This window comes from Lupinus angustifolius, chromosome LG03 (assembly GCF_001865875.1).
Source record: "Lupinus angustifolius cultivar Tanjil chromosome LG03, LupAngTanjil_v1.0, whole genome shotgun sequence".
NCBI classification, from domain to species: domain Eukaryota; kingdom Viridiplantae; phylum Streptophyta; class Magnoliopsida; order Fabales; family Fabaceae; genus Lupinus; species Lupinus angustifolius.
Window position 1 is genome coordinate 7,906,013 of NC_032011.1, and position 13,178 is coordinate 7,919,190.

Sequence of the window (13,178 nt, forward strand, 5' to 3'; positions counted from 1 at the left end):
CAACAGGGCTTGTTACAACCGTTAAAAATTCCTCACCATGTTTAGGATGACATTTCGATGGATTTTATCACACACTTACCTCCATCTCACGGCCACACGGTTATCTAGGTAGTGGTGGACCGCCTTTCAAAATATGCTCACTTTGTGGGGCTTCCCTCCAAGTTCACTGCGGAAACTCTGGCCAACCGTTTTCTAACGGAAATTGTCCGGCTCCACGGTGCCCCACGCTCCATAGTGTCGGACCGTGACAGAATCTTCATTAGCTCGTTTTGGAAGGAATTTTTTCGTCTCCTGGGCACCACATTATGTTTCAGTTCAGCGTATCATCCTCAAAGTGATGGACAAACAGAAGTAGTTAATCGATGTTTACAAACTTACCTTCGCTGTTTCAGCGGTGCCCAGCCGACACGGTGGTTTTGTCATCTTCCTTTGGCTGAATATTGGTATAATACCAATAAACACTCGGCTACCGGTGTGTCTCCATTTGAAGCGTTGTATGGGCGTCTACCACCCACTCTTAAGCATTATACAGCGTCTATATCCCATCTTCTAGCCGTGGCTTTTAATCTGCAAAACAGGAAGGACATGCTCACGGTTTTAAAACAGAATCTCTTGCGTGCGTAACAAAGAATGCAAGCTCAAAGTAATACCGGAAGAAGAGATGTTACCTTTTCGGAGGGTGATTGGGTACTCCTTACAATAGAGAATGCAAGCTCAAAGTAATACCGGAAGAAGAGATGTTACCTTTCGGAGGGTGATTGGGTACTCCTTAAGCTCCAGTCGTATCGTCAAGTCACCGTGGCTCGACGTCCTTCTCAAAAGCTTGGCCCGAAGTACTTCGGTCCATACCAGGTTTCCCGTCGCATAGGGACGATGGCGTATGTACTTACACTTTCACCCACGGCTAAGGTCCATCCAGTGTTTCACGTTTCATTACTCAGACGTTTACATGGGGACCCTCATACACAATTTATTCCATTACCTTCGACAGTGTTTCAAGAAGATGAGAAGGTAACTCACACTCAGTCTCCCAATGGAGATCCACAGTTAACAAAAAAGAGGGGGGGGAGAAAACAGAACCAGAAGTACAGCCACATCTACTCAAGGGTCCAACTCATACACATAAGTGTGTTCAAATTTCAAATAACCAACTATATGGTTCCCATGTGGCTAATACCGAGACCCCATTTGCACCGTCCATAATTTTAAAAAAAAATTCATCCAAGGGACGGGGTGTAGCACCGTTGGGTTCCCCACCCAGCAATAAAGTCTCTGATCTACATTTGCCACACTCTTTGGCACCGTTGGATCCCGTGTCCTATCCCAAATCTGGGCCGCAGGATAACTGCTACACACCACACCCAAGAAAGGGCATTAATGATTCCTGCCCCCAACACAGTTTGGACACTGTCCCAACACTACAACCAGGACTGTCGTTGGAGGAATCTCGAGGAAAGGCGTTGGCACCGTCCCCATGCGCCACGCATCCTGCTGCAGCAGAATTTTTTCCTCCATGCCATCCAGCTGTCAGCCACTCTCCCATGGAACAAAACATGTGCCCTTCACGTGCAGAAGCAGAAGTTACGTTGGACAATAACGTTGTGGGCCCTATTCCACCAGGGGTTCACTCTTCTAACCTTGAGGACAAGGTTTGGCTTGATGAGGAGGGCATTGTTAGGGCCCAGACTATTGAGAGGCCCAAAAGAGCTACACAAAAGCCCTCCTGGATGATAGACTATGTAGAGGATTAGAACTCCTCTAAAAATATCTTTCCCTTGTATTGTTAGGATCTGGCCAGTTGTAAGGTCCAGATCTTTTATTGATTCTGTTTTTACCTTTATTAAGGGAACCTGAATGAGGAATAGACATGAAGAATTTCCAGAGTTCTCTATTATTGTTTCTTCTTTAATTTTGTTTTAAAACATATCAAAATTCCTAACACTATCCCATAAAGAAGACCAACTTGACCAAAGTAGATAAGCCACGACCTAGCCAGAAGGAGACCAACTTGACCGGGACAAATGGGTCATGACCTAGCCAAAAGGACACCAACTTGACCAAGACAGATGGGCCACGACCTAGCTACAAGGGGACCAACTTGACCGAGACAAATGGGTCATGACCTAGCCAAAAGGACACCAACTTGACCAAGACAGATGGGCCACGACCTAGCTACAAGGGAACCAACTTGACCGAGACAGATGGGCCACGACCTAGCCAGATGACGTGGACAGACAGGCGACGACCCAGCCAGTTGACCAAGACAGAGTGGGACATGACCAAGACGGGGTGACCGGGGAAGATGGGACACGACTGAGACAAGATGACCAAAACACACTGGAACATAATCGAGATAGGTTGGCTGAGACAGGCGGATCAAGGCGCATGATTCCTGACTAAGACATGCACTGTTAGGGATAGAGCGTTAAGTGGAAGCACAAGATTAGATCAATTGGGAACAAAAGAGAAGCAAATAATTGAGTAAGAAAATAACACTCAAGATTTAAATTCTTCTTCTAGCTCTCCATGTAGAAAAGTTGTCTTTACATCAAGTTGCTCTAACTCCAAATCAAGTAAAGCAACAAAATCAAGCAAAACACGAATGGAAGTATGATGAACAACATGTGAGAATATCTCATTAAAGTCAATACCTTCCTTTTGATTAAAGCATTTAACAACTAGTCGTGCTTTGCATCTTGGATCTTCAACCCCAAGAATGTCATCTTTCTTCTTATAGACTCATTTATATCTCAATGATCATTTGCCTTTGGGAAGCTCTGCCAAAGCCCAAGTACCATTCTTATGAAGACTTTCCATTTCTTCATTCATAGCCACTAGCCACTATGAAGAATCAACACAAGAAACAGCTTCTGCATAGCTGGCAGTTTCAACACCATCATTTACCTCTTGTGCAACTGCCAATGCATAAGCAATTAAATTATCACCATCAATGTATCTAACTAGCCTTTTAATTAGTCTTCTGATTTTGTCTCGGATAATACAATAATCATCTTCCTACTGATGAACAGGAGAAGTGGTATTATCATCATTATCAACATAATGATCATCAATGCTAGATTGATTTGTAGGGGAAGATGGAACATCAACAATAGGAGTTGCAGGCTTCACTATCAACTCCACCTTCTCGCTAGTACCCTGTAAATTACTGGTCCTAGTAGAAGACACAACATATTATTTTCTAGAAGATAATAATGCATCCTCATTAAAAGTCACATCTCTGCTAAGAATTAACTTCCGTGACTTTGAATCAGAACACCATAAACGATATCCTTTAGACTCAGATGCATAACCAAGAAATATGCACTCAACAGCTCTTGGAGCTAATTTACCATCATTAACATGTGCATAAGCAAGACATCCAAAGATTCTTAAGTTAGAATAATCAACAGGATTACCTGACCAAATTTCTTCTGGGATTTTGAAATCAAGTGCTGAATGTGGAAGAGAGCGGTTGACTAAGTAACAAGCAGTAGATGTTGCTTCGGCCCAAAATTCACGCTGATGTCATAATCCAACATTTGAGAGCATACAACAAGCTCTCTCAAGTAGATTCTTATTCATCCGTTCTACAACACCATTTTGTTGGGGATTCCTTGGAATGGTTTTGTGTCTAGCAATACCATTATTTGTGCAGAACTCATTAAAGTCACCATTGCAGAACTCTAATCCATTGTCTGTTCTGAGCTTCTTCACTTTCTTCTTTGTTTGGGTTTCAACAAGACTTTTCCACTTCTTGAAAATGGAGAAGGTCTCATTTTTATGCCACAGAAAATAAACTCAAACCTTGCAAGAAAAATCACCAATGATGGTCATCATATAGCGACATCATCCACGGGAAGGAACTTTAGAAGACCCTCAAAGGTCAGAATGAATATAATCAAGAATACCTTTGATATAGTGAGTTGCAGTGGAGAAACTAACCTTTTTCTGTTTTCCAAAAACACAATGTTTGCAAAACTTTAACTTACCGATGACATGTTTACCAAGATGACCTAGCTTGCTCAGAAGATGCATGTCTTTTTCACTCATATGGCCCAGGTGCATGTGCCATAATTTGGTGACGTTGTTATCAGACATAGACGAAGATACAGCTGTTGAACCTATCACAACAGATCCTTGCAATACATATAAACTACCAATTCGGTTAGCTTTTAATAATACCAGGGTACCTTTTAATACCTTTAGAACTCCACCTTCACCTGAATACATGCATCCAAGAGACTCTAGGATGCCAAGAGAAATCAAGTTATGCTTCAAATCTGGAATATAGCGGGCATTAGTCAAAGTTCTGAAAACACCTTCATGAGTCTTGATCTCAACTGTACCTATTCCTACAACTTTACATTGGGTATCATTGCCCATCAAAACAACACACTATCAACATGTTCAAAAGTGGTGAATAAGTCCTTATAAGGATACATATGAAAAGTACATCCAGAATCAAAAATCCATTTTGTTTTACTCCTCTTATTAGAAGAGACAACAGATAAAAGAATATCACTATCATAATTGGCTTCCATATTAGCAGTTTCAAGGGATTGTTGAAGTTTTTCCTTCTCTTGTTTTTCTTGTTTTTTCTTCAAGATAAAACAATCAGGAATATCATGCCCTAGTTTCTTGTAATAGCGACAAGTTTGGTTGGATTTGTGTCCCTTAGATTTGGATCTAAACTTTTTGTAATCGGTACTCCCCTTTTCTTGAGTTCTACCTCGAACACTTAAGCCCTCACCTTTGTACATAGAGTTAACTTCAAGATCAAATTTTTCTTTGGACAATAAATTATATTTAACATCTTCAAAGGATAAGGAGTCATTGTTTCCATACAACATGATTTCTTTGAAGTGTTTATAGGTAGAAGGTAAAGAGACAACCAACAAAACATGTTTATCTTCATCTTCAATATTAATATCAATATTTTGCACATCCATAAAAATAGAATTAAACTCATCAAGATGCGTTTGAATAGGAGTACCTTCAACTATACGAATGGTATATAACCATTATTTGAGACAAAGCTTGTTTACGAGGCTCTTGGTCATATATAAAGTTTCTAAATTTAGCCACAAAGCCGCATCGGTTTCTTCATTGGAAACTTCACAAAGAACCTCTTTCGATAAGCAAAGTTGGATTGTTGAAAATGCCTTTTTATCCAACTCATCCCATTGATCATCGGTCATGGAAGCTGATTTCTTTGAGTTCCCATCTAAATCTTTCTTTAATCTGCTCTGGATAAGAACGACCCTCATTTGGAATCGCCAAATAGAAAAGCTAACCCTGCCATTAAACTTCTCAATGTCAAATTTTGTAGACATTTTGAAATTCCCAATTGTGTAAGAGCTCTAGTACCACTTCACAAGCACTGATACCACTTGTTAGGGATAGAGCGCTAAGCGGAAGCACAAGATCGGATCAATTGGGAACAAAAGATAAGCAAGTAAAGGAGCAAGAAAATAACACACAAAATTTAACATGGAAAAAACCCCTTCACTGTGAGAGGTAAAAAACCACGGGCGCTCACGAGCAAAGTTCCACTATGTAAAAAGGAAGAGTACAATAAATCTTCTTATAATGATGACGACAAAGGACAATATTTTGTTTCACAAATATTCTCTCAAATGGAACAAGAATTCTCACCAAAATACACTCAAAGTATATGTGAATGTTCTGAAGCTAAAGCAAATGGTCCAAAGTTGACGTGTGAATTTGATGATATGTGTTGTTAAGCTTGTGATGCACATTTTGCACTTCATAGGGCTGACCTTTTATAGGAAAATGGTTTGTAGAAGAACCTTGGAGACCAAGCCTTGAAATCTTGGAGAGTAAGGCTTGATAAAGCTTGGCAAGCAAGTTGCGTAGAAGCTTGGTAAAGAAGCTTTAAGAAGCTTTCTTATATGAGAGCCACTACTCAACAATCTCCACATTGGCTAAATTCGATACGCTGCCCATCGCCGAATAAAGCCACGAATGGCGCCCAAGTGCTATTCTTAACATCAAACTTCTCAATGTCAAATTTAGTACACATTTTGAAATTCTCAACTGCATAAGAGCTCTGATGCCACTTCTTAAGGATAGAGCGCTAAGCGGAAGCACAAGATCAGATCAATTGGGACAAAAGAGAAGTAAGTAAATGAGCAAGAAAATAACACATAAGATTTAACGTGGAAAAAAACCCCTTCAGTGTGAGAGGTAAAAAACCACGGGCACTCACGAGCAAATTTCCACTATGTAAAAAGGAAGAGTACAATAAATCCTCTTATAATGACGAGGACATATGACAATATTTTATCTCACACAAATACTCTCTCAAATGGAACAAGAATTCTCACCAAAATACACTCACAAAGTATATCTGAATGTTATGAAGCTAAAGCAAATGCTCCAAAGTTAATGTGTGAATTGGATGATGTGTGTTGTTAAGCTTCTGATGCACATTTTGTACTTCATAGGGCTGACCTTTTATAGGCAAATGGTTTGTAGAAGAACCTTGGAGACCAAGCCTTGAACGCTTGGAGAGTAAGACTTGAAAAAGCTTATCAAGCAAGTTGTGTAGAAGCTTGGTAAAGAAGCTTTATTATATGAGAGCCACTACTCAACAGGCACACCAAGGTGCATGATTCCTGTCTGAGACAGATGCACCAAGGTGCATATTTCCTGACCAAGACAAGCACACCAAGGCCTGCTTCCTGACTGACATGGGCGCACATTCTGGCCTATGGCACATCAGTGCACCAGTTTTCATGCTATGGACTTCTTTGTACCTTTTACTTGCTTTTTGGCACATGTTGTAATTAAATCCTTCTAGAATATTGTATAGGACAATTAATTAGGTTAGTTGTGTTGTTATTACATTCTCTTCGTGATTCTTGTTGATTTACTTGCACCACAAGAATCACTCTCTCTTTATATACCCTTCTGGGGCTAATGATTAATAAGAAATTAAGATGAATATTCTGTAAAACTTCGCAATAAAAGTTTCATATCGTCTGTCTTATTCCCTTAGCCATGATTTTTAAATATCTATTATATTACTCTTCTTATTATAAATTGGTTTTAAGATATTGTTGTTGTCTCATTTTTTTTTATGTATGATTTAAATATTTGTTGGGTTTCTCCCTAAGATTAGATTATATATTTTCAATTGTTGAATTCATTATATATATATATATAGAATATAAAAAATATAATGATAAGTGTTCATTATTCAAATGTACAATATGCAATGATGGGTCATAGGAAAGTGAGTTGGGTTGTTTACATCTTTATGTCATCATATGTACCTCGTAAAGGTCAAAAGTTTGAATTACTTAATCACTGCTCTCGATTATATGCTTCTTATCAATCAATGACAAAAAAAGAAAATATACATATATACAAATAACATATGTCACTCTCATATGCTTCTTATGAAACTTGGCATTATTCATTTTCAGGAAGGGAAGGAGAACCTCCCAATTTTCTTACTTATAATGTCACTCTTTTTTTCTCAAATAGAAATTGTTAAAATATAGTGTCTTGTACAAATAAAAAAATTATATCTTTTCTCACAACAGAAAGTGTCAAAATATGTCAATTGCAGGTAAAAGTGTATCATGACAAATCTTGTATCCAACATATATAGGCAGTCTTTTGAGACCACTATTTTAGTGTATACAGTTGCTGCTTTCCAACACCGTAGTTACATAATTCGCCGTGCCCATCACTTTTCACATTATTAGGAGACTTCTTTTACAAGGAACCTGATATGTGCTACACAGTACAGGAATTTAGTTCGCGATACATAGGATAAACGAGGAACCATGTAACTATCTCAAACACTGAATCTGTGTAACTGTGTTCAAAAGAAAGAAGAAAAGGATGATACAGAATAAAACATTCTTTAACCTTGTAAAGAAACTTACGAAATATGAACATTGCATATATTAAATTAACCACAGCATGATGTTTAATCAATCCAACAAAGTAACCTGTGATTTTTCTCATTTTCGTGGCTCTCAAGATTGCAATTCATTTACATAGGAAGAATGGAAAACTTTGCTCAGAAATCTCTTCAAAGAGCACCCAAACAAAAAAGATGAAGCTTCTGACACAGAATCACTCACCCCTGCATCATCATTTCCATTCTCATTCTCTCTAATCTCATCAGAACTTGTAGCAGCAATAGCATCATCAACCACAATCTCAACCAAAGCAGAAGAATCATCACCTTCACCAACCAAAGCCACAATAGGAGCTCTACAAATTGGACAATTGGAATGTGAACTCAACCACATGTCAATGCACTCAACATGAAAACCATGTCCACACTTTGGCAAACACTTACCCATCTCACCATCTTCAAAACGACTCAAACAAATAACACATTCAAGCTCTCGTTCAATCTTCTTATCATCATAACCATCATGACTTTGTTCTTGTGCTTGTTCAGCTTTGTACATAAACATTGGAATAGCAGCAATGATAGAAGAATCAAGGCCTTTTGTATAGGAACTTGAGAGGGGTGAGTCTTGTATGTTGAAGCTGTGGAAGTGGTGGAACCTTGCAGGGCCAAAGACGTCGGAGACAGTCACAGTGGTTATCCGGTGACGGCGGCGACGACGGCGGGCACGTGCTTGAGCCTGAAACAAGAACCACTTGGCATAGAGATGGAGGAGAAGCACAAAGAGTATGACTAGGAGCAAAGAAATGATAGCTGCAAGCATGATGTTGCTGTTGTCTGAGAATATGTTCTTAATCATTCGGCTTAGTGAGTTCATGGTCTTCTTTGGATGAATGAGATTGGTTTAGCATTGTGAAGAATGGCCCAAATTAAAGGGTAGTTTAATGTGTTACCAAATAATAATATAATAGTCTCAATACATATTATTAGACGTGGGATCATTAATTCTTAAGCTAAAAGTAGGTAATACTATAGTTACATGATGTACTGTTCTCCTTGGTATGAGTACGTAGTTTGTGGTATGTTAAGTTGGTCAAATATTGGTATGTTACTGATATACTCATAGGATTTTTATAGCTTCTTGTATATAGAGATGGCAACGGGTAGTAGCTATCCACTACCCGTTTCAAAATAGGAGAACATTACTAATACCCGCCCGTACGGGTATCCGTGTGCGGATATTTGCGTGTATTTTTTGATACCCGCAGGTATAACGGGTACCCACAGGTTTCCTATATTATAAATGATTTTTTAATTTTTTACTTCTATTATGTTTCAAATGAGATAAAACTTAATTATTTTTGTACTTTTTGATTGAATGTTTGACAAAAATGCTAAATTTATTGGTGTTTTCTATTTGTGTGATTTTTTGTTCTCATTTCCTTAACAAAAAGTATATATTTTCTTTGTAAAACATGTGTGGTTCTACACATGTAATAATATTTGTAGGGTGTTTCACCACCAAACACAATAAAATATGTAAACAAAGTAAAAGGAAAAATGTACATAGTGTAACGAATGTTAGAATAATGTACTTTTTATTTTAATTAAATATAATATATTAATCATATAAATAACGGGTACCTGCAGGCACGGGTACAATAATACCCGTACCTACCCGTATGTACTACGGGTATTTTTAAAAACCCGTTTATAATACCCGCGGGTATCCGTTTGTTACTCGTACTCGTGCCCGTATGGGTTTTACCCGCGGGTACCCGCAAGTACGGGTTTTTTGCCATCTACTTGTATAGTTGTTTCTAGTGTTACTTCTTGTAGATTTGAATTAGTTTTTGCTTCACCATAAGAAAAATATCGAAGGATAAAATTATTTCTTGTTTATTGTAACTCAATTATGTAGGTAAGTGTGTATCCCCTATTATATGTTTTTTTTCCTGTTTTTTTAACTTTGAAAATTAATATGGTTGGTTCTTTACAGGAACCAATTCTCGAAAATATTACAAATTGTTATACAACAACCAATTTGTGGTTCTCCACCAAACTGGTAGAATTGTGTTTCAATGAGTAATACACATCAATGATTGATAATGTAAGTGAAAAGTTTTATAATGACAATACATACATATTAATCTTTTAATGTTTTGCAAAAAAAAAAAGGAACTTGAAGGGTTAAGAAAGTTACATTAGATAGTAAATATAGTGAATGATATATATGAGATCTTATTATATGATGTGAAAGTGTGTAATGTATACGTGAAAGTGAAGTTAAGTGAGACTGATGGCATAAATTAATGGTGGTGTTGCCTCTTGCATATTGTACATTTGCGTGTGAATGTTAGCAACAAATTTGTCTTTCTCATGCATTTGTATTGTATAAGCATAAGGGTGTGTTTTAAGTCAAAGGAAAATCCCTTTATCCAAGGAGTTAAATGGAGACTTATGCATGGATGGTGAATAGAAAAGAAGAAGAAAAATTAAGGGGGCGTGAGTCAAGGACTCGTGAAGGCGACGGCACAGAACGAAGAGGGTAGTTGAGTTTTTATTGGGTTTTATTTTGTAAAGATAATCAAATTTGTACTATAATTTGTACTATTTTTTTTGGTACGTGGAGATAACTCTTCTAACGGACATTTTTTCATCCACAAGATTCGAACCCGAGACCTTGCTTAAAGGGAATCAAGTATCTACCACTTGAACCAACACCCGTTGATATCAAATTTGTACTATTAAAATTGACTTATGTAATTTAAGTTTTTTATTGTTTGTTTTGAAGATATAGATTTATAATACTGGAAAAATACTATTACACTGTGATTTATGAAAATGTACATTGTTATCTACAAGGTCTAAGTTCATACTAGATCTCTATAAAAATCAATAGGTTAAAATTTAATTCTTGAAAATAATATTTGTTAAGAGATATAATGACATATTCAGATATAAATTAATTCCTTATTCATATAGTGAGAAATATCCTTCATATAGTACAGGAAAAAAATATATTGTTTTTGTTTCACGTACTATTCACCCGGCTAGAAAATAAAGCCCCTCATAATTGTTATCTATCCCTCCTAATAATGGTTTCCTCACTGATTCAGACAAGCTGACTAATCCCTAAAGTAGTTTAAACTTTAAAGTGAAGTCTAAAACACTCTCTTATATGAAATTTATCTTTTAGACTTTTACGAATAAATAAATACTTATTAAATAATTGTAATGGATTTCGTTTATGGTACGAATGATGTCTCACGATAAACAGATATAAAAAATTACTGGTATTAGTTGTCAAGTAATAGCATTTTATTAGTCTATTTTTTTTATCAAAAACTACGACCCGTAATTTTAGGGATACTAAAGCAATAGCTTAGTCAGGTGAGGTGGGAATACCGCAGAATCAAAACCGAAACGTCGAAGTGAGCTGTAGCCTATGCCTGCGATTCGGCATTCAAATTCTGCCGTCGCAAAATTTACCCTTCAAATCCCAAAAGGACTGGGATCTAACTCCCCAAAAAAGAGCTAGATCTGCACGGAGTCTATAGAATTTGTCCAACGACTCCTCCCCCGTGGCGGTACGGGGATTGTCGAGAGCCCGAGCTCCCCTTCCCAACCAATCCCCTTTTGGACTCTAATTTTTCAATAAAATTCCTTAAAATTAACTTTTAAATTTTAATATATTACTCGAAATCTGATTAAATACTTATAGCAAATGCATGCTAACTTTTACAATGACATTAGGTAATATAAAGTATTAAAAATAACTTATATGGTTGAAAGTGCAAAGTGTCAAGGATAGCACTAGCAATTCTTTGTCTATGTTTTGATGAAGATAAGGTTCTATTAAAGCTTAAAGATAGCTCAACAATCAACATGTCTTATGCTCATTTGGCCATATCTAGACTAGGACATAATTTGAGTCTATATTCTAAGTAGTCTCGGATGTGTGCCGTAGTAAGTGAGTATAGGTTAGCTGAACCTAGGTGCTAGTCTCTCAAGCCATCTTAATTGTCATATCATATCCATGAGACATATCATCTAGTTAATTGTATGTTCATGCATTATTCATACATGTTATATGTGCATATTAGGCATAATATAATTGCTAGAACATGTATATAATTTGTGCATAACGTATGAGAAGTTTACCTTTTGAAACATGTGCATTAATGTGCCAGTTAATCGATTAACGTGGTGACTTAATCGATTAACTCAACTGCTTTTCTATTAAATCAGTGTTTTGTTTTCTGTGTCATTCTGTTGCATGGTTAATCGATTAACGGGTAGTCTTAATCGATTAACTAGTCTGTTATTCGTTATAACTAATTTTTGGTTTAACCGTTTAACTATTTGCAACGAATCTAACTGTCAAAACTACTTGCTATAAATAAGAGGCAACGTTCAGAAACCATAGCATTGCATTCTATTGTATAGGGCGATTTAGAGAGCATATTGCATATTGTTTTACTGATTTTGCAAGAGAGATTGCATGTGTGAGAAGAGAGATATTATGCTATTCTGATTTTTGTCATTTGCTTACTGTTTTGCATAATTCTGTGTTCATTCTTATCTTGCTCACATGCTCATGTATTAAATAGATTTTTAGAGAGGTTATCTGAATTCTGCTTTTGATTAAATCACATAAATCTTGATGGCTTAAGTGATTAATGAGTGGGTTAGTCTTTGAGTCTTTTTCTTGTTATATTCCAAGCATTATTGTGCTTAGTATACCTTGCTGTTTAACGTGTTTTTTTGTGTATTTTTGGATTAGTCTCTTGGTGTGAGATCACCATAGAGATTGAGATTCTTCACCAAGGCTAGGAGGTCTTGATTTGAGGACAAGAATCTTGGTTGAGGCTGTTTCGTGAGAAAGGTTTTCTCAGGCGAAGGGTAGAGTAGAGTCAAACCAAGAATTTAGGGGTCCTGATTTCAAGAAAGAAGCGTCCTATGTGATTGTAATTGAATTGGTGTGTGTATTCATATTGTATTTCAATATTGTGAAGAAGAAAATCTCCCTAGATCAGAAGCGGAGGCCTAGATATAGTTTGCAGTGGACCGTAAACGAACCAGGATAAAAATCCTTTTGTGCAGTCTTTTTCTCTCTTAATCTTCTTTCAGTTTCTATCTATTACAAATTGAATCTGCAACTAATATTCTGGATATTTGTTTACTGCCATATGCTAATATTTGTGCGTAAAAATATCTATATTTTATCTGTTCAATTGTGTTTAAATAACCTTGCAATTTGCATGTCTGATCATTCTGT

General features: G+C 36.9%; 1 protein-coding gene across 2 annotated transcripts in view; it reads right to left on the reverse strand.

The window, feature by feature from the left end:
• LOC109343316 (RING-H2 finger protein ATL63-like) overlaps positions 1 to 8,830 on the reverse strand; it is a 10,897-nt gene extending 2,067 nt beyond the window's left edge. Inside the window, exon 1 of one of the 2 annotated variants that reach the window (XM_019581554.1) lies at positions 8,121 to 8,830. In XM_019581554.1, coding sequence (XP_019437099.1) covers positions 8,121 to 8,774 — 654 coding nt within the window. In that variant the 5' untranslated portion in view covers positions 8,775 to 8,830. Of the gene's footprint in view, positions 1 to 7,988 lie in introns of those variants that run through there. The other variant, XM_019581553.1, reaches the window with a different exon arrangement.